The sequence below is a fragment of the Sciurus carolinensis genome, chromosome 3, assembly GCF_902686445.1.
Source record: "Sciurus carolinensis chromosome 3, mSciCar1.2, whole genome shotgun sequence".
Taxonomy (NCBI): domain Eukaryota; kingdom Metazoa; phylum Chordata; class Mammalia; order Rodentia; family Sciuridae; genus Sciurus; species Sciurus carolinensis.
In genome coordinates this window covers 147,997,773-148,018,697 of record NC_062215.1, presented here as the reverse complement: position 1 = coordinate 148,018,697, position 20,925 = coordinate 147,997,773, and the positions used below count along the sequence as shown (strand labels likewise).

The window sequence follows — 20,925 nt, the reverse complement described above, 5'->3', positions numbered from 1 at the left end:
TAGAGAAGGCTACCCTCCTTGTTTTAGATACTGTACTTCTGTTATGCAACCTGAGACTAAGTTAGGTTCTTTGACTGACTTATCCTTGAAAGTAGCAAAACCATGACATCCTCTTCTCACCTGTTTGCTGTTTAACCACTCTGTTGAATTTGACTTATGGTTCTTTTCTGAATATTTTATTAAATAATATTTATTAATTTAAAATATTGATTTACTTACTAATGTGCTGAGACCTTTAGGCATACTGATTTTGCAAATGCATACTCTGACATTTCAGTGAGTTTTAGAAATAGGCGCAGGGTGCTCAGTGATTGAAAGCAGGGAACATACTGCCATATTCCGGATCTGCTGGCCTGCCAGACTCCGCAGGTGCTTCAGCAGGGCTTGGTATGTCTGAGTTTTCTCCTCTGAGAGCTCAGAGATGCTCTCAGTCAAGAAGTCCTTCACCTGCGCCAGGCTGCAGGCAGCACCAATGGTTAGTCCTGGAAAATGAGTTGGTTTTGTGTGACAAGGAAGAAGCAGTACAACTTACCCTGGCATCAGGGCTTAGTGTTCAGCCAGTGCAGCTGGCTCCATGGAGGGTCAGCAGGAACTCAAAAAGGGTACCGATATCCATGCCCACATAAACTAAAGTAGAGTCTTTGGGCATGGGGGTTTTTGAAAGACTCCCCAAGTGACCTCCAGTGCAGCCAGGGCTGGGAAACCCTGAACCACACCCTTTTTTGGACAGACATGAGGAAATAGAGGCTAGAGAGAAGGGATGTCAGAGACGACAGGCAGCAGTTGACCCTACTAGAACTTTCCATGACTCCTTTCTAACAGACCATGGTGAAGATGTGCAAAGTTGCTTTGTGATTGAGGGGATGCATCTGATGTCATTAACAGTGGCAAAGGTTGCAGATTGGAGAAGACCTTGCTGGATGGCCATAGCCATTTGTTGGGCATTTACCAAGAGAAGGGCTTACATTGGAAAAAGGTGTCTTTTGTAGCTCAGAGCATGTCTCAAGAGCCTGAAAGCAATTCTCAGGAATGTGACCATCAAAAGAATAGGACTTCTGCCTCCATGAGTCCATGGGAGGACAGAACCCTAACATGGATAATTACCAGCCAGCAGACTCAGCTGGCCTAGTCTCATTCACACTAACCAACCTGTTGTGTCTTTTACTTTTTGGACTCCAAGTCCCTTTGCTCCTCTCCTACTTACTGGCTTTATTTGGCTTTAAGACTCACAAGGCGGAGGTCGCGCAGTGGAGTTATGCGTTCTGAGTCTTCCCTTGCTCTGCTGTAGATAACACCTCTGACGGATGGGTCATGATGACAACAGTTACTGGAGCTACTTTTCAGGAACCTTCAGGCTGCTTTTGTTGAAACCACTAAAGCTTCACTTGAGTCTCTGCAGGTGTCCAGTGAGTGACCTTTTGATCTCAGAAGACAGAGCTCCACCCTCAGCTGGTGCTAATGCTGCCATTTTCTGAACATGCATCTCATGAGGAACCATGAGGTATGATTATGCACAGGTGGACTACAGATTACTTCACCGCTGATCACCTCTCCCCACACCTGAAATCACCCTGCTTCTTTCAAACCTATCCTCAGGAAGGTGAACTGGAAATTTGAGACTCCTCCTCCATGCTTGGTCACCTTGTGAGTAAGCTTTAAGTCTCTTGAAAAAACTTGTCATGTGGTGATGGGCATGCTTGTGTGTGTGTGTGTGTGTGTGTGTGTGTGTGTGTGTTTGTGTGAGGCAAAATGATTCTGGTTCAACAACATTCAATTCCCAAGGTCATTGTCTAAAATCAATAATTCTCTGACTTCAGATTTTGCCCCTCGGCATATCCCTGATGCTCAAAATCTTCAATCATGAGCTCTGTGAAGGGCATCAGCCAGGCAGAATGAACACCGCCTAAGCAAGCAGCTGCCCTAGGCATTAGGTCGGGTGGTATTGGGTGAGGAGAAGGTGGGGATCCCTGGAGAGGGGACAGGGAAGCAATGGGACAGCATCCAAGAGAGTGGAACTGGCTACTTGCTAACAGTTCAGGAAGTAATTCAATATTTGACAACTGTTGCTGCTATGCTTTTGAGGATTGGTATGACATTAGACCAAATTGTGGGATTTCTCTTCATGTGGGATGAAGGGCTCAAATCAATCTTCAAAAGTGAAGTATTCATTGTGTGCATGAATGAATATTCAACAAAAATCCTTATTATGTGTAATGATAGTGCACCAATGAAAAAAGAATATCTAATTATATATAATGGCAACAACAAAAGGGAAGTGATCACCTAAGCCATCAGGAGATGACTTAACTAAACTTCTAAAAGGAATCCTTTACTCCTCTGGGATTTGCAGAATGAAGCAATTGGATTGATATCACTAGCAGGATTGGGTAGAATAGTTTGTTTTTGTCAGGTTTCAGGTGGGACTTGGATTTTTTTTCTTGATTAATCTTTGAGTACATCTCAACCTTCCACATGGCTGTATTTCACCAATATTAAAATTGTCCTGGGCACAATCCTTCCTCCACCTCTGCCAACATCCACCAACACCTCCATTGCCTCACTAGTCTGAGCTAACTCAATTGATTAGAGAAACCACCAGCTGCTCCTTAATAGACTTATTCTAAGTGAATCTTGTCTGAAAGTAACTGAACCATCCTTCCTCCCTGGAATGTCTCAGCCTGGAGTCTCTGCCCTGTTTCTGCTTCCGCACCTCATGAAAGGCACTCTTATGGAATCTGATGGAATCTGTTCCCATCCCAGACCCATCAGTGATGGTCTGTGCTGCCTTGTCACCTCAGGTTCTGCTAGAGGCTGGTTTTTTAACTTTTGCAACCCCCCCAGCCTTATCTTTGCAGGGTCTTAGGGGAACCATGCTTGTTCCTGTCATATAATTCCTTCTCCCCAAGAAGAAGACTTGAGCTTTATTAACAGGGAAGGGAAAAATGCAAAAAGTTTTGTTAGTGTTCTTAAGGTCAGAGGCTTCATGCAGACAGGCATCACTGACTCTATTTTGACATAAGTAGAAAAAGACAGTTCATCCCCACAGGGAAGTGAAAGGTTAGCTGTCTGTCCTATCTCCTGAGTCCTCAAAAGATTTCAAGCTCAGTTTGAGGACAGATCATCCATTTTGGGGTTTTTGCTTGACCACGTCCCCTGCTGAGATGGCCACCTCAGTGTGGGAGAGACTCTTCTGTTTATATTTGACTCCATCTCCAGTTATAAAGCCTATTTTGCATTCCAATGGAATTGAAAAGGGCATCGCCTTTGTTTGATTCTCAGAAAGGGACCTCATTTGAACTCTGCCCATCTCAGAGTCCACAGATCTATGCAGTGGTTTCTTGGAGCACTGACTATATGAAAGATTTTCAGGGGGAAAAAAAGGACACTGAGCCAAATTTGTCTGGAATATGGATAAAAATGAAAAGTTTAAAGAAACATAAAAGTTAAAATTATAGCGGTAACATAAAGTTATTTACTGAGGGGTGCTGGTGGAGTCCTTTACTCTCCTGCATCATAAGAAGCTTGAGAAGCATGGAAATGTTCCTAGAAACCACGAGAGGGCACTCATGTTCTTCGTTGGCTTAGATTTCAGACTGGCTGAACTGTGACTTCAGAGACCAAACTGAGCAGTCAAAATAAATGGCCAATGAACAGGCAGTGGGGTGGGCCTGGGGGAGACAATTCTGGGGACTACAGACAACCTGGATACGTTGGGCAAGTCCACTTTCTTTTTGCATCTCTTTATCCATGTATAAAATGGAGAATTTGGGTTATACTGAGGATTTTGAGTTGTATCTGGAGGCCCTCTTAAGACAGATTTGAGGGTCTTGGAGATAGGGAAGGATGGGGAAAAGTCTTCCCTCTCCTTCAAGCAGAGTGGCCTATTTTCATTTACTTGTATTATTTAAGACTTGAGGACAGGGTCACAGTGTTAGTGAGAAGCTTAAAAGCAGGAGGGACCAGGTATGCTATCTGAGTTGTCCTAAGACTGAAGCTGGCCAAAATCCAAGAAGGGATCCTTCCCTTTGGAAATGAATGGGGTCAGGCCAGGAAAGAGCAGGCTTGCTGGTCCAGAGACCAGAGAGACCAGAGTTAGGATTTCTGGACAACAGTGATTCAACCATGGTGGCCTCCTCCCCTGCTTAGCACTGGACCCCACCAACACAGGGTGGGCTTGGAGTCATTCCTGATTAAAGCTTTCAGCTTCAGCAACCTTCCTGTTGCCCAAGTTAAGGACGTCATCATTACCACTGCATTCCACTTACATTCAAATTCCTGATCCACTCTTGCATTTATTTTTTCCATTAATTCATTTATCAGTGATTGACTAGCATTTATATGCATACACAGGACTAGGAGTTCCAGAGGATGAAGAAAAGAGTAAAATAAGGTTTTTCAAGCCAAAGGGTTTGCTGTGCATCTTGAATGCGAATCTTGCATGCTTTCTTCCTACTTTGTGGGTCCCTCCTTCCCTGATGGAGCATGCCACACTGGTGGGTTCTTACGGATGTTGTAAGTGACCAGGGGTGCTTGCCTGTAGGATTTTCTTTGTCCTACTTGGTCTTTTGCCATTGTTCCCACAAAATGAGTAGCATGAGAGTGTCAGATCATCTTTCTCCTATTTCCCCCCCTGTAATTACCCCCCTTTCAGTTCTTTCATACTATCTCTCCATCACAGTGACACTATAAATTTTTTGTCTCCTGTAGTGAGTGCAAGATCTTGAATGATATTCAGATACCTCATATTCCCCACAAAGCTTTGGATAGTGAAGTGTAATGAGGGGGATGTACTATCACATTAGAAAATCAAAGAGAAAGAGGCCAGACAAGACAAATGGAGGAGGAGGCTCTGAACTAATTGGCAGGTGTAAGTTTAGTGCAGGAACTGTTTCATTGACATCTACTAAGAACAAGGGCCACTTACCATCACTCGTTTTCATCACTACACTCAGCTCAGAAATTCTAGCAGGAGAAAGGAGAATTGGGTAGGAGCGTCCTTGAGCTTTCATTGCAGGTCCTGAGGAGTGAATGTATTTCAGAGACAGTTAGGAAAGAGAAAATATCTTTTTTTTCTTTGCATTGATATTTTCTCACAAAAGATACAAATTTTAAAAATTGACAATAAATGCGTATGGAAGTGAAAGCAATGCCCATGCATCCTTGCCAAGGAAATTTATGGATGCTCTCCCAATATATGCATTTATTTATTTAGATACTCACTACATTTATATAAAAATAGGAAATAAAAAGGATGGGAAACTCTTTAAACACTATTGTACATAGCTACCAGGAGACATAAATAAGAATATTTGCAATAGTACAAGTTTGAAAACAGCTGAAACTATTTCAACAGCCATTCTTAAATAATAGAATGGAGGGGCAAATTGTTCCATGTTCATACAGTGGAATACAGCACAGCTACCTGCAACAATAGGGGTGAATTTTAGGTCAAGAACACTGAATGAACAAAGCAAATTGCAAAAGAATAATAATGTTAGGCTATTTGTGTGAAGTTTGGATGTATGCAAAACTAAGTGACATTGTTTACAAATTCAAATATACATGGTAAAATTATAAAAACAAGGAAAAGATTGACCAACACACAATCTAGGCAAAGTACTGCCTTCAAGAGGGAAAGGAAAGGAAGAGATTGTAGTTTGGGAAGGCATATGGTAGCCTTCAAGTTCTTGGTAAATTCAAATTTTTAAAGATGGATGTGGTGGTCCCTGGGGGTGCACTGTATTGTTAATATATTCATAACTACTTTTATAAAATTGTATGATGTTTATCCAATATTTAACAAAAGAAAAGCAAGACTGGATAAAGAAAAGGTGGCATATATACACAATGGGGTTTTACTCAGGCATAAAGAAGAATGAAATTATGTCATTTGCTGGTCAATGGATGGAACTGGAGTACATCACGTGGAGTGAAATAAACCAGACTCAGAAAGTCAAGGGTTGAATGTTTTCTCTCACATGCAGAAGGTAAAGAGAAGTAAGGAACAACAGGAGGAGGGAATTTGAAAACAGAATGGAGAACCGTGGAGTAGAGGAAGGGAGATGAGGGGGAGGGAGAAGAGGTGGGAGAGGTGAGGAACAGCAAAAGGAAAATTAATCAAACTATATCTTGGGCACATATGAGTATATCACACTGAGTTTCACTTACATATAACTACAATGCAACAATTAAAAATACATTGATTAAAATGAAAAGATAAAAATATAATGCAATAATAGAGCAAAGGCTGAGAGGGAGGAATTGAGAGAACATTATTGTAAGTTTCTTACATTGTACATGAAGTGAAATAATATTATTTGAAGGTAGACTTAATAAGAGATGTTTAAAAAAGGATAGATACATGATTTTTAAAAACCCTGCTAATACTCATAACCTTCCTCATGGGGTTGCCCTGCATACTACCAGGGTATAGTTACCTCCAACTTTGGAGACCACTGGTTTTATTATACAGGATGAGATTTTATCCTAAAACATGGAGCAAGAACAGAGTAATAGACAGCAGGTTCAGCTCAGCCCTGATGGTGGGATGAAACCTTTGCAGTCACTCACCTAGTGAGGTGTTGCCCAGGATGAGAGGGGCTTCTGGGTATTTTGCTTTCAGCTCCAGGAGATCCTGGAGTGTCCCAGGGGAAATCCAGGTAACTCTCTCTCCATAGAAGATCAGGGTTCGCTTTTCTGGGTTCTCAGCCATCCTCTAAGGACAAATGGCAACTGTGTGTGCTGTGTGCACACCAGTTCTCCTGGGTTATCCAAGGACCCAAGTAGAATAGAAAGATTTTGGGGGTTCTGGGCTCCACTTTCCCAGAAAGATGCTTATTACATTCATTGACTAATACCCAAATTCCCTTAATTAGATTTTTTTGGGGGGGGATAAGTGACAATATAAGTTGGCACATTTTGTTAATCAGAGTGGATTAATTTAGCATAATTTAGCCTCATGGTCTTAAAAAATTGCAATTAAACTAATGCTTCTAAATTAACATCTTCATCCTGGACTTTTCTCCTGAAATGAAAATTCACACCTGAATGAGCACTAATGTTACCTCTTAGGTATGTAATAAACATCTCAAATTTAACCTGTCTGAAGCAGAGCTCCTGCTAGCCAATCCCTTTCCAAGTCCCTGACAAGGAACCACAAAAGGAAAAATGATCCATTCCTCTGAAGGTTTTCCCCTTTGCTGTAAATCATTGCTGTACTCTCTCAGTTGCCCGAAGCTCTGGGGTCAGCCTTGCCACCGGTCTCTCTCCCACACCCACATCACATCCATCAGCAAGTTGGTTAGCTTTCTCTGCAAAATGGGGAGGGAACAGGTATCTCCATCCTATCAACCACTTTCACAATTTGACAATGTCACAGGAAGGAAATGGGTGAATTTATAAAACTGAGTTCATAACTGGTTATATTTAAACAAGCACATAAAGCACCCAACTCATCTTACCAAGAGTTCTGGGGGAAAGATGAGTTCCTGGGTCGGGTCCAAGGGCTGAAACTCCTCTTTCGCAAATAACTCCGTGCAAATCTTTATAGAAGGAAGAAGCAGATGGCCCTGTCAGCCCTACTCAATTGGCAACAGTGCTGTAGTTCTTTAGAGGAATTAGGCAAGATTAACTAGTACTAATTCACCGACTCTCCTTATATAGGGAGATGGTTCAAACCAAATAACTTAAATAAGAATCTTGTAAGCGCGATACAGATTTTCCAGTAGCATGGTATTAGAGGAAAGGGTATTCTTTGGATACGCCGAAAAGTACTTTGGGAAATGCCAAGACATTGTATGAAAAATTATCAGAGATTAAATAAGTTTGAGCAACCCTTTACATTGTGCTAACTGCTATCCTTCTTCCCTGCCAAATCAGGATTCTAAATGTCAAAAACTCTGAGAGGTCCTGTGTAGTTAAGCACACACACACTTCACTTACTTATGGAGTCTTTCACAATAATAGTTAATATTTATTGAGTGCTTTTTTCCTCCTCTACTGGGGATTGAACTGCACCAGGGCCTCACACATGCTGGACGAATGCTCTACCACTGAGCTACATCCCTAACCCAAGTGTTTTTGCATGCATTAATAATTTATTCAATTCTCATGAAAATTGTATAAAGGAAGTCAATGATCATTCCATGGTACACATCAGGAAACTAAAGCACAGGGAACTATCTTCTGAGCTGTCATTCCACCTGACTCAGAGTTGCTTTAGCTTTGGAAAACACTTGTTGCCAGAAAACATTCCTGATGAAGTAAGGAAAACTGGGAGAGCTCGGTGGGAGGCAGGGGTGGGGGCTGGTGCCACGGGGAGAACACTTAGACATGGGAGGCACACAGGTCTAGTTGACTCAGCTAGATGCTCTGACCTTTCCATTGGAAAGGTACTTAACCTTCCTAAAGCTGAAGAGGGAAATGATGCTTATTTTGAAGGGTAATTGTGATAAATAGGTGAAATGGCCTGACATTTGTCCAACCCCCACCACCTTTTTCTATGTCTCTGAGGCCTTCCCAGCTTCCAGAAGGGTAACTTCCTTGTAAATGTTCTCTGTAGGGCCACAGATTGAGACATGATGGGCCAACATTGGGATGACCAGTTTTTATGTTAGTTAGATTAAGTATGGGCAGTACTTGTGGGGTGATGATGTGATATATCTCTAAAAACCTAGAAATGGGGGCTGGGGATGTAGGTCAGTGGTAAGTACACTTGCCTAGCAGGCTCAAGGTTCAATCCACGCTTACAAAAAATAAAACTTAGAAATGAGAGTACGTCTGAGAATGAAAATGTCAAATAAGTATAATGACTCAAGGCTAAGAAATGAAAAGTTCCCCTAAAAGATTTTAGGCCAAGACTTGTCCAAACAGAAGATGTTAACAGAGCTTATAGAGGGTGCACCCATGGAACAGGGGTCTTCCAGGACACTGTGTGCACTGTGTCCTTGTTTGGCATGCAGACTTTGCAATATAATTTGGTTTCCTATACAAGATTTGCTGTAGGGGGCTGGGGTTGTGGCTCAATGGTGGAGTGCTTGCCTAGCATGTGTGAAGCACTAGTTTGGATTCTCAGCACTGCATATAAATAAATAAAAATAAAGGTCCATGGACAACTAAAAAAAAAAAAAATGATTTCCTGTAGGAAAAGGACTTGTGGTTCACTGATCCCAAGATCCACTTTATAATTGCATGTCTCTTTATGAACAAATATTGGAGCACATTACAGTTTAAATATCATGTTCTTTTAAGTTTGGTTAATGTAAATCAGGTGGTCCCCAGAGACCACTGATTGCCCAAATTGAATTCTCAAGAAATTGAGATTGACTTCAGAAAGTATCGACCCCACCTAGGCATTGATCCTCTGGGCAGTGGTCATGGGACATGTAACCTACCTCCTTTGGGAAATGTCCTCTGTTGCATTGCCTACTTTCTTTAGACCCCAAATAAGGTGATGGTGAGAGGCAAACATGGGGAAAGGTAGGTTGGAAGGACAGAGATGGAGGAGGGGAATAATAGGCACAGTTTTGTCTAAGACTTGCTCTGGACTCTCAGGTTGCCTTGTATACTGGGAGCCAATTCTCTATCAATCCTGCATTTCAACCTCTCTGAGTAATTCCTTTGAGAAATTGGCAGTAGCTCCTTTTTGGAAATGAATATCTCTCAAAGCAAAGCCAGAGACTGGAATGTTTAGGGCTGCATGTGCTGGGTGTGGGGGCTGCTGACACATGACTTGGAGGGCTTTCAGCCTTCCTGAGGTTGCTGTGCCCTCTTTGAAGAGGAGGAGGTGCAGTGACGGAGTACAGGATCCCTGTGAGCAGGGGCAGTTTCCAAAATCCATTCCCACCTGACAATGTGACTCATCCTCATTAAGGGTAGATATTTCTTCCTTTGTGTGAGTGGTTTTTGTTCTAGCCTTTCAGGCTATGAGGGGAAAATCAGTCTGTGCTTTAAGATGGCCACTTTACCCGCTCCCAAATGCAAAGTGCTCTATTCATGCACACACTTGGGACAGTTGTAAGTAAAGCAGAAATTGACCACTGAAAATAGCAAGCCCAGTTCCAAAACTGGGCCAACAGTACTCACAGCCACAGGCCCAAACCAACAAAGGCACTCACGTCACTTTTCCTGTCCAGTGAGGAGGAGAGGTTTTCTCTCTGGTCCATGCAGCATTTTCCTGTTCCTTTCTGCTGACAGCCATTTGACCCCTAAGAAGGAGGGATGCCTTACATTAAACACTTTTTATTTTGTAGGTAAGTGTATATGTGTTCTGAAGAGTTTGGCAATTTTCACTTTTTAAGCCACTGTTGGTAGTTTCTATTGGAACAGGGATAATCACAAGGCCTTTCTTCTTTTGCTTTATTTATCTATTTATATAAGATGACATATATAGAACATATATAGTATATAAAGGATATGAACTAATATAAAATGACAGGATTATATGAAAGAAAATGATATTTGACATAAAATATATTCGGGATCATACTACATTTATATATTATATATTTATATACTATATAGTATATGAACTTTTTTTTGTTCATCACATGTATAGCTTGTGTATATCTATGAAATTTTAAGGTTAATACTTAGAAGCAAAGTTAATTTTCAGGGCAATAGCAATGTACTGTATACAAGATTCAACAACAGTTTTCATTATAATCATATTTCACATAAGGTCCTTAAGAAAAATTTGAAAAAAGCAAACTTCCCTTGGTCCAGGAGATATCAACCTTTTGCAACCTGTGTGGGGCTGGGTTGCTATGACCCATTAAAGTCTCATGGGACCTGTTGGTTGTAGGGTGGGGTGTTTAACCACATTTTTGCCTTATCCCCAAATTCTGTTTGTCTGGAAAGGTGAATAACACCACATCCATAGGGAATGGACTTTTCTTTAACTTCCTTTTTGCATTTCACAAGTGCTTTCCATTTACACCAGCAGTTTGCTGGACTCACATGCTATTCATTTTATTTCTTGGCTTGTCAACTTTGACTTTCCCTGTGTGACAGGATGGAACATCTGCCTGACTTTGTGGTGTTGGACACACCTGCTGGTCCACCTCTAGGCCTACCTCTACTATTTGTGGAGTTGAGGCAAGAATACAAATAGCAGCCTCAGCCTGTAGCCTGCAGCCTTTCTCTTTCAACCCTGGCTCTCTTCTGTATTGTGAGGGGCCTCAGCCATGTGAACACTCCCACCAGAGTGTCTAAGTTCTGCCCATTCCCTTCGACTTAGGGTGGAGGGCATAGATACTGTCATGATCCACCCTTGAGTATATCAGAATATATATGAGTATATATGAGACTTACATTGACCTAAAAGTGAAGTCAGAACCAGACAGAAAGAATGACCTAGAAATGGGGTGAAGAGTCCAGGTGAGCAAGTTGCTTGACCCCATTGACTCCTGAGAATAGCTGGAGAAAGACCAAAGGGGGCCCTTCTAAACTGTGGGATTCCCTCTTACTTGGGTCTAAGGACTTTGTGGCCCTTATCTGTTCCGTCCTCAGTAGAGGGTCATCAGATGTGCCTGTCTGGTACCCCTGTCAAATGCTAGTTCATAGTGTCAACAACATTATCAATGACAGTAGCAACTATTTCTTAAACTCTTACCAAGTGCCAAGCAAGACTCATTCAATTTTCAGAACAGCCCAGTGATGTTCCCCTATTTTGTAGAGGAAGCTCCCTGTGCTGTTGCACTTGGAGTGAATTTTGGATTCCACTCTGCATATTCAACTTCTTTGTCTGTTCATACCTTCCCAGCTGGTTGGATTCTTGGATCAAACCTTGCTTTACCACAGCAAACTTTATCCACTTGTTTCCCTGGGAACCCTCTTACTTGTCCTATCTAGATACTTTGCATAACTGATAGAAAATATCTGGTTTTCTGGTTAGATCACTTGTCTTCCCTGTGTAGTTTTGGATAACATCAAAGGTGGTATAGGGTTCACCCAATCCCCAAGAAATAACTCAAACCTCCATTGAGTCAGTTGGAGCTAACTCACTTTGTTTCCCTTAAAGACTTTGAGATGGTCCAGGAAAACTTAATTCCTATGTCCCTGTCATTCTCGCTCTGTAAGGTCTTTCTACAGTCACCTACTTACCACGCAGAAGGTCTTGCCACTCTCAAGAATTGGCCGATACCCAGTGCAGCGACATAGATTACCTAATTGGAGGAGAAGCATGGTTGTCAGGAGGCATTGTTTTCACTGCCTTCTTGTGAAATTGAACTAGACCTAGATACTTAATTATTTATTTTTATTTTTATTTTTTGCTGATGTCAAGGATCGAACCCAGGGCCCAGGCAAGCACTCTACCACTGAGCTCCACCTCCACTCCCATTGTGTATCTGTTGACGATAGTTTTATTTCAGACTGTAAGATAGTGGGGATCCTATAACAGAAAATAAAAATAATTCCCAAGACACAGGATGAGCAAAGTATCATGTCTTGGACAGTTTGTCAGTGATTTCCTCAGTGACTTTTAGGTCATGCATCAGAATCTCATGCAGGCAGTTATTAAAAATACTGATCTCTGGCTCTACTCTGATTCTCTGGAATCGGAATGTCTGGGGGTGGGCCCAGGAATCTGCATATAAGAGGTCTGAAGTTCATTCTATTGCATGGTAAAACTTTCAAACCTCAGGTTTCCAAGGATAAAGGTCCAGGAGTCAGGGTAGAGGAGGGTCAGTGTAGACTAGAGCTCATCTGGGGAGACATTGCTAAGAATCCAGGTTTAGGAAAGATGAGCGAGCTATGGATTGATGTGGTGCAGTCTGAATTCTCAGAGCAGCACAAACAAGGTGTAGAAGAGGAAATGTGCAGAGGCGGAGAGGAGAAAGGCCTGCAGGGAGTCACACGGAGGAGAAGGAAGCAAGGTATGGGACCAGTTGCTAGACTTCTCTGAATGCCTGGTGAAGGAGATTGGACTTGGCCATACTTTAGGCCCGATATCTACTAAAGGACTATACTAGGAGAGAAACCCAAGGAAGGTAAGGATTCTACACGACTTAAAATGATATTTTGCATTGGAGCAGAGAGAAAAAGAGAGGACAGGAGAGAGGAGGAAGTTCATCTGCAGCTGGTTGAATACAGGTAGGTCCTTGGTTGAGGGTCCTCAACCTAAGAATCTTTGTGTCTAACAGATGACTTGTTTAGGGACTGTTGACACCTGAAGATGAAGTTTACTGATCCCATAAAAGGGACAGATTAATGAACTCCTCTTTAGTAACTTAAATCCATTGCAAATTTTAAAGGATTCTCTCAATTTGTGAGGAGTTCTGTTACAGGTTGAACTGTATCTCTCAAAAAGATATGTGGAAGTTCTAACTGATAAAACATGTGGCTATGACCTCATTTTGAACAGAATCTCTGCAGATGTTATTAAGTTAGGATGAGGTTATAGTTCATTACAGTGGGCCCTATGGAAGAGTGTCCTTGTTAAAAAAAAAAAAAAAAAAGATAAAAAGGACATGGGAAAAGGCCATGTGAAGATGGAGTCACAGATTGAAGTGGTGCATCTACAAGCCAAAAAAATGCCAGGGACTATTGTCAAACACCAGAAACTAGGAAGAGGCAAGGAAGGGTACTCCTTACAGCCAACCTGGTTGTGGTACTTTGTTAGGGCAGCCCCAGTACTAATCCAGCCACACACTAATGAAGGCAGCCACATAAGTCACTGGGAAGAGAAGCAGTGTGGTCCACACACTGCACATCAGTTCTTTGCAGACTGTACCATGTATGTGCTGTGATAAGCAGGGAACTGCTTGGCATCTTTCTCTGCTCCTGGATGAACTACACCTACTTTAGAAACGACCTAAGTGGAGGTATTAGTAGGGCAGGAATAATATGGAAGATGGTATATAGCAATCTGAAGCATACTTCCCACCTGGCTGTGGGTAGCTGGTGGCTTTTCTCTGCGCCAGACCTACCTCCCAGGGCCTCCATGAGCTGCTCCTCTGAGGGCTGCAGGTGGTTCCTGAGCAGTGTATACAGAGACATCACCATCCCAGGAGTGCAGAATCCACACTGGGTGCCATGGCTCTTGGCAATCCTCTCCTGAAAGGACACATGCATGGGTACAGTCCTACTTTCTTGCTGCCACTCATTCTTACCAAACTTCATAACCCTTTTGTGATGGAACACACTCTGATCAAAAGTACCCCATTCCTTTGTCAGGGTCTGTGTGTCCCTTTTCCTAGTATGCTCCTGGAGGAGGTGACTCAGAAGCCATAGATTATCATTATAGGCACTGCTCAAGGTCAAGCACTCCAACCCTTCAAGTTGAGAATTAGTGTGAACCTTCAATTACCAGAGTGAGAAGAACTCTTCAGGCATCAGTAATTGTAAGGAGAGTGTGCATAAGTTTAAAAAATAGTTTTCTTGAACACCCCATCTTACAGTTAGTTCTGACCAGGAGGTTACCTCTTCTTGATTAATTTAAATACTATCTACTGTGGATCTCTTTTTGCTTTCTTCTTTGAATTCTTCTGTGTTGGCCCAAATGGAATACCACTTTTAAGGATCTTGGTCTGTGTTCAAGATTCTTGTTACTTAAAGTGTGATCTATAGCCCAGCAGTATTAGTTTCCCCTGGGAGCTTGCAGGAAGTGCAGAACCTGGAGTCCCTTCTTCAAACATCTTGACCCAGGATCTCCATCTTTAACAACCTCCTAGGTGATACTTAGGAACATTAAAGATTTGGAAGCCCTGTTCTAGATCTCAAGATGTAATGCAATCCTAGGATTTGGGTTTATGAACCTTATGTGAGCATCCTAGTAGATTCCTAGTAGATTCTAGAAGACTTCCTAGTATATTCTAGAAGAATATTCTGGGTCCTTCACCTTTGCGATCTTGGAGTTGATTTTCATGTAGTTAAACCCAGAGATCCTTGGGGCGCTTTCTGCCTTGAGGGACTCAATATTGGTTGATCTGGTCTTGTGACTCCCTAAACATCTATGACACTGATAGAGAAACTGATGTGTTCTCTGCCAACGCGTGTCATTACTCTTAGATTCAACCTCTTTGTTCTGGTTTCAGGTTAAGAATTAGGGAAATGATTGTACTCATGATATAGCAAAGTTATTTTTAGACCCCACTCATCCCCAATTCTGATTTTACTCCTGAGACCTCTATGGCACATGGAACAATATTGAATTTTACCCTGTTAGCTGCAGAAGCATTTATTTTACATGTAATAGCCTGTGTACAGTGTCTATTCCAGTAGACACTAGTCCAATAGGCATTAATAATTATTTTGATGATCCTGCTTATCATTCAAGTAGAAAAAGTAAGAAGACGAATGACCAGCTAATAAAACATGGATAGATTTCCAGCTTTCTTTTAAATTAAGGAACAGATATTGTTAACTTGATCAAAACACATCCTAATCTCCTACTTACTTGATCATAACTTAGAAGCCTTGGGAAATACAGTCAACGTAGCATTTGGTAAGAAGATAAAGTTAAGGAGTGAGAAAATTGAGATGCACGCTCACCTGCACAGGATGAAGCCTGGTTTTGATGCTCCCAACGCCTTCCACAGTGGTGACAGCGGCTCCATACAAGGAACAGATGGGCACAAGGCATGCAGTGACGGAGAAGTGTCTGTATGAGAAACACAAGAAAAATACAAGGGAGTAACCTCGTCCTGCCCTTTGGGGAAACCTGGAGCCAGAAGGGCAGTAGAAAACCTCCAGAACCTATCAATCAGCTCTGACAGGCTGGGGAACTGGAGAAGTGACAGCAAGGAAGAAATCAGTCCTCTCTTAGCCTCGGTGCTATCTGCAAGAATTGAGGATATTTATGGTAGAATGGGCATTCTCAACTGCAGAAAAGCTTCCTAAGTCTAGAATGGACTCACCTGGGAGCAACAGGAATGGACTAGGGTCTCTAGGAATGTGACTGAACTTCACCAGACACTGACCTCACAGCAAGCAAAGGCAAGCAAAAGATATGGGTCTTTTACCCTAGCTACACATTTGGGTATTTTTTTGCTTGATAATTTAAACAGTGTTGAATGACTCTTGATTCCTTGGACCAATGGGATTTGGAAAAAACTCAAGTTATAGAATCTGGCTCTTAGTTAAAAGGTGAAATCATGACCCAGGTGCCTGCTCTGTAGGGTTAGGCTATCACAACAGTAGAAAGAACATTGGCTTCAGATCCAGAAAACCTGGGTTCAAGTTCATGTTCTACAGGTTACTAGTTATGTGACTTTGAACAAGTCACTTCATTTTTTGAGTCTCAATCCCCTCTTCCGTTAAATAAGTTGTTGGCGTAAGTTGAAGTTTCTTAACCTAGGGCATATAGATGAACCTTGGGAGGGTCATGATCTCCCTGAAATGATAGGTAAAATGTAATTAGCTTATATATTTTCTGCACAGATGACTTTCAGCAATTATGGGATTTCTCAGAGGGGTCTGAGATCCAGAGTTAGCAAGATTCCAAAAATCCTTCTTAGTTGTGAGATGAGAACACAAGCCAGACAAAGAAACAAGGCCCTCCTCCTCTGGCTTCTGAGTGACTGGGTGGGATACCTTATCTTCTTGGATACTGGATCATGCTTAGACACCATCACAGTGCAGGCTCCACAGTTTCCTCTTCCGCAGGCATATTTGGTTCCTGTGAGGCCTACTGAAAGTCAAGGTGGTCAAGGAAAAGTTGCCAAGTTGTATGTTTTGCATGGAGCATAGCTAGCTGCTTTCCTAGGGTGTCACTAATGAGGAAGGTCTTTGTCGGGTGAGTTGCAGGTCTATGAAGTTATTCTCTCACTTCCAGGTCTTATTAAAGGTCACTCCATACCTTAATAGCTGTGTGACATGGGACATACTAATTTTTCCCTGCCTATTTTCTCAATTGCACAGAGGGAGGAATATTTCCTACTTTATTGTCAAAGGTTTATTATAAGCATCTTGTAGGATAATGATGTAAAACCTGTGTGAACATCCTATTTCATTTTAGGGTATTCTTATGTGTCTTCCTCTGGGCTCCAATCATGTAATTGAAAGAGAACTTTATTTTTAGCAAATGTATTATGAGTTTTGCTCAGAAATTGTGTTGTATTAGAAAACAAGGAGTCTTCAGAGGAAACTCCTGTCTTTACTTTTTGATTCTTCTCTGTGCATCCCTGGCTTGGTCCAGGTCCAATCCCGAGTCTAGGCCCAGGCTCATTCATCCTTCTCCCTAACTGTGATCTGTTTCCACACTATTTATGGGACTGGATGGAATCAACTAGACTGGCTAAAAAGACTTCAGAATCACTGACTCTTTATTGCTGTTATCTATTTTTTTCTAATGAGAAGGGCTTATTCATTTGAATTAAACTGTAGTCTCAAATGCTTAACCAGAGATGTCACATAAATGAATAGAGTGGCAAGGGTGTGACTGGAGAGACTGAACTTGAAAGGGACTAGGGACAGTCCCTCCTGAGCTCTAAGCAACACTATTGCCATGCAGGACTGGCAGGCTTCCCACTCACAATGAGAAGCTGAAAAATCTTGGTTTTTTTCTTTTTTTTTTTAAATATGGAATTTCCTAATTTTCAAATATTGACAACTAATTATAAACCATGTGAGCTTGTGGGCTTTTAAACAAAATTGTAGAGGCCAATTTAATAATCTGCAATTTCTCTCATTTAATTTTATTTTTCTGGCTTCTCTGAGAGAGCCATCAGATTTGCCAATTAAGATGTGTTGGCCATTATGAAGATCTAGATTCCAGAATATACAATAGGGCTGGAAGAGTCTGGTGTAAGAAAGCAGGTATAGGGAAAGGAAATCTTTTCTTTCGACATTCTGTCACTGATTCTGGAGAATTTGGTTTCATGAAGGTCAGGGCACAGGTAACATGAGCCTCTATTACATGACATTCTGCTGGGGACCTGTAAAATGTTTCAGGGACTACTTCGTGTGGAAATGAAGAACTTAGCTTCTATTTCATGCTATTAAATTAAATATAAGCACCTCTGGGAAAATTCTTCCTCTCCAAACTAGCCTTCTTCACCTGAGATTCTTAAAACCATGGCCAAAAACAAATAGTAAGGCCAAGGGTCAATTGAACGGAGAGAGTGATCAGTTCCCATGGTCTTACTGGTTTAAGTTTTAAGTCACAGACACAGCCAGGACTTAGTTAAAAAGGGTTCAGTTCTTTCGTAGGAAGGTCAGCAGAGTCACTTCTGGGTCTGCATTCCTCTCTGTCACCTGTGTTAAAACAGAAGAGAGATTATTATGGGATTGAATCAGTGACCCAGTGGAATTTCTGTCATGGTCTGTTTAATTTTGGGCTTGGGTTATAATATTAGACCTGCACTATTTGTGTGTGTGTGTGTGTGTGTGTGTGTGTGTGTGTGCTCTGAGGGCAGACATTTTCATACACATTTTAGGCAGTTCTAATCTTCATGATGAAAACTGGGATCTACTTCTGTCTATAAATGTCCTTGGACTTGTATTCTTCACAATTGCTCCATTATCTACCTTTGTGGAATCTTCCAACTCAATCTACTGTACTCTTGAAACATTTCAAATCTGGCACAGTATGTGTGTGTGTGTGTGTGTGTGTGTGTGTGTGTGTGTGTGTGTGCGCGCGCGCGCATGCGCACGCACGCCATGTGGGGCCTATAGGAGTAAAACTTGGCAGAAGGAGTTTCTGGCACCTCTATGACACCTCTAGTAGGGACTTCTTCGGATAACATCAGGGGTCTTCATAATCTATGGCAGAAAAGGGAGTGGAGAGAGTTGCTGTCATCCTGGAGAAGCCCTGGAGTCTGCAGTTCCACTCGGCGGCAGAGTGGCCCCACAGTGAGCCTTGACACCCTGCTTAGGACCCAGGATGGTTCTGCTGCGACACTAGACTTCCCCCATCCCTCCCCTTGGGAAGCAGAAGTGTTAGCACTTGGAAGTCACAAGGGCCCTTCTTTGGTGCCTCTTTCACACATGTGTATTTGGAATATTCCTTTTGACTTTGTCTTGGGGTATCCTGACAATAGCCATTCTGTTGTCTCGAGAAAGAGAATATCTAATGGGTATCAGCGTTAGATTCTTCCTTTCTCCCCAAAAGGAAGACTTGCTTTTTTTTAGATCTCAAAGAAAAAGAATCTGTAGGAAGTTGCTTCCACGTTGAGATATTAAAATTCAGCTGCTTTCTGGATCCCTAGGGCACCTATCCGAGGGAAGAAGTCCTCCTCTGCCTGCCCTCATATCACACTAAGTCCTTGAAAACACTTACTGAGAATGTGGTGGGATCATGGTTTTTATCATCTAACACTCTCACCCCCGCCACACACACCTGTATTTCCTCTAACCCTCAACTTATTCTCTGTTCTGACTATAGCTACTTCACTCTGAAGGGATATGGAGAAGAATGGAGAGGAAGGAGACTCCTCTGGATTTTGAGTCTCCAAAGCCAAGACCAGTGGAAAAAGAAAGTAGGGGCTCAGCAGGGTAGTTGCTGGTTGGGAAGATTGCATACAGGAGAGAGGGTTCTTAGGCAAATGACGAGACCTTAGGGGTTTTATGTTCCGTTTCCTTTCCTGGGCCAAGCCCAGAGGTGTGTGTGGGGGGGGCAGGTGGACACACCAAACACCAGTGAGGATTGTGGGATTGGAGGTCTGAGAGGCCCTGGAGGAGAGGTGGCAAGGCTCTGGAGAAACTGTGTGCCCCTGAGAGACAGATAGATACTCATTACAGGAAAGGCCTGGCAGAGGGCACTGAGGGCGACTAGTGGCCTGTGTGGATGGATTGTGAGGACAGGAGGGGAGGAAGCTAGGGAAGAGTGGCAACCAGGTGGCCCTGCCCTTGTCACCCTGGAACTCAGTTGCAGCCCAGGGAAAGAATGGAGATTACGCTTTCATCAATTCTATTTAATGGGGACTCAACTGAAAAATTAAGTTGGTAAATAGAGAGATAAAGCAAGTCCCATTTCTTATCCCCCTGAGTTTGAAGATCAAGGTGTGTTACTGGAGAAAGTCCTTCATGTCTCAGGCCCAGTTTTGTAAGCACTTTGTGGATTCCTAAGCAATAAAAGAAGCAGCTTTCTTTTCATTTTTATGAAAGCCCCAGGAAGCAGATTCCACCACCGAGGACTCGAAGCTCAGGGTGGCAAAGCACAGTGTGTAAGCTCATGCAGTAAATGGCAGCTGTCTGAGCTGCTGGAGCTGAGCCCTGACTGAGAGGGGGACAGGCAAAATCAGGCCCTGTAGCAGGCTTACCTCTGCAAGCTGTGTGATTAATACCCAACACTCACCTTCCTCCCATTCACGAAGAAGATCAATGTGTCCGATCTCGGCTGGCAAGGCATGGCACCTGCCAAGGCTCCGTCTCACAGCTCTAAGGGGAGTGCTCAGGCACCAGCCACAGAAGTGAGTGGAAAGGATTCAGGTCCAGCAACTGGCATCTCTCCCTGCATGGAAGGAGGCAGGCTGGAGCCTCAGAGAGGAGGGCAGGAGGTGGAGACTTCTTGCTCTGGGCTTTTATGTCGAGGGCCTGCCCTCTAATCCTGAGCCTCACTCCTACCAATCCTGGCTTCGAAGCTGTCTGGGCACACAGTCCACACCTCTTCTGGCTTTTTTTGAAGTTTGAAGGCATGGGTGTGAAAACCATAAACAATCTAGGCCCAACCTCCCTCTCATGTCACCTCAGCCCAGAGTATATCCTGGATGGATTTCATTCTTCTCGGAGTTAGGGGTGGGCTTCCTGAGACCTCCCACTTTCCCAGCTTGTTTCTTATTCTACCCCTGGAAATGCCTCTCATGGGAAAACATACTGACAAGTCCAGCCTGTGCCCTAGTGAAAGGGGAGGTGTGGGGTGCTGCATCCACCCAGCCCCTCTGCACCCCTCCTCCCCACCCCTATGATCATTCTGCTGGAAAACATGATCTAGTCAAGGCAACCACTGTCCATAAATAGCAAGGCCCACGGGGCCAGAGTGGTAGC

The 20,925-nt window shown here is 42.8% G+C and overlaps 1 protein-coding gene across 7 annotated transcripts in view; it reads right to left on the bottom strand.

Moving 5' to 3' along the window:
* LOC124979845 (aldehyde oxidase 2) overlaps nt 1-20,723 on the bottom strand; it is an 82,300-nt gene extending 61,577 nt beyond the window's left edge. For 4 of the 7 annotated variants that reach the window (XM_047544638.1, XM_047544637.1, XM_047544642.1 and 1 more), the window contains exons 1-11: nt 20,237-20,723; nt 18,138-18,195; nt 16,534-16,630; nt 15,493-15,601; nt 13,929-14,055; nt 12,103-12,164; nt 10,116-10,205; nt 7,461-7,541; nt 6,571-6,715; nt 4,925-5,017; nt 331-482 (exon numbers count right to left, since the gene is read on the bottom strand). In XM_047544638.1, the coding sequence (XP_047400594.1) occupies nt 331-482; nt 4,925-5,017; nt 6,571-6,715; nt 7,461-7,541; nt 10,116-10,205; nt 12,103-12,164; nt 13,929-14,055; nt 15,493-15,601; nt 16,534-16,630; nt 18,138-18,195; nt 20,237-20,290 (1,068 nt within the window). In that variant the 5' untranslated portion in view covers nt 20,291-20,723. Of the gene's footprint in view, nt 1-330; nt 483-4,924; nt 5,018-6,570; nt 6,716-7,460; nt 7,542-10,115; nt 10,206-12,102; nt 12,165-13,928; nt 14,056-15,492; nt 15,602-16,533; nt 16,631-17,998; nt 18,033-18,085; nt 18,196-20,236 lie in introns of those variants that run through there. The other 3 variants (XM_047544639.1, XM_047544641.1, XM_047544640.1) reach the window with 3 other exon arrangements.
* Nucleotides 20,724-20,925: the final 202 nt, after the last annotated feature.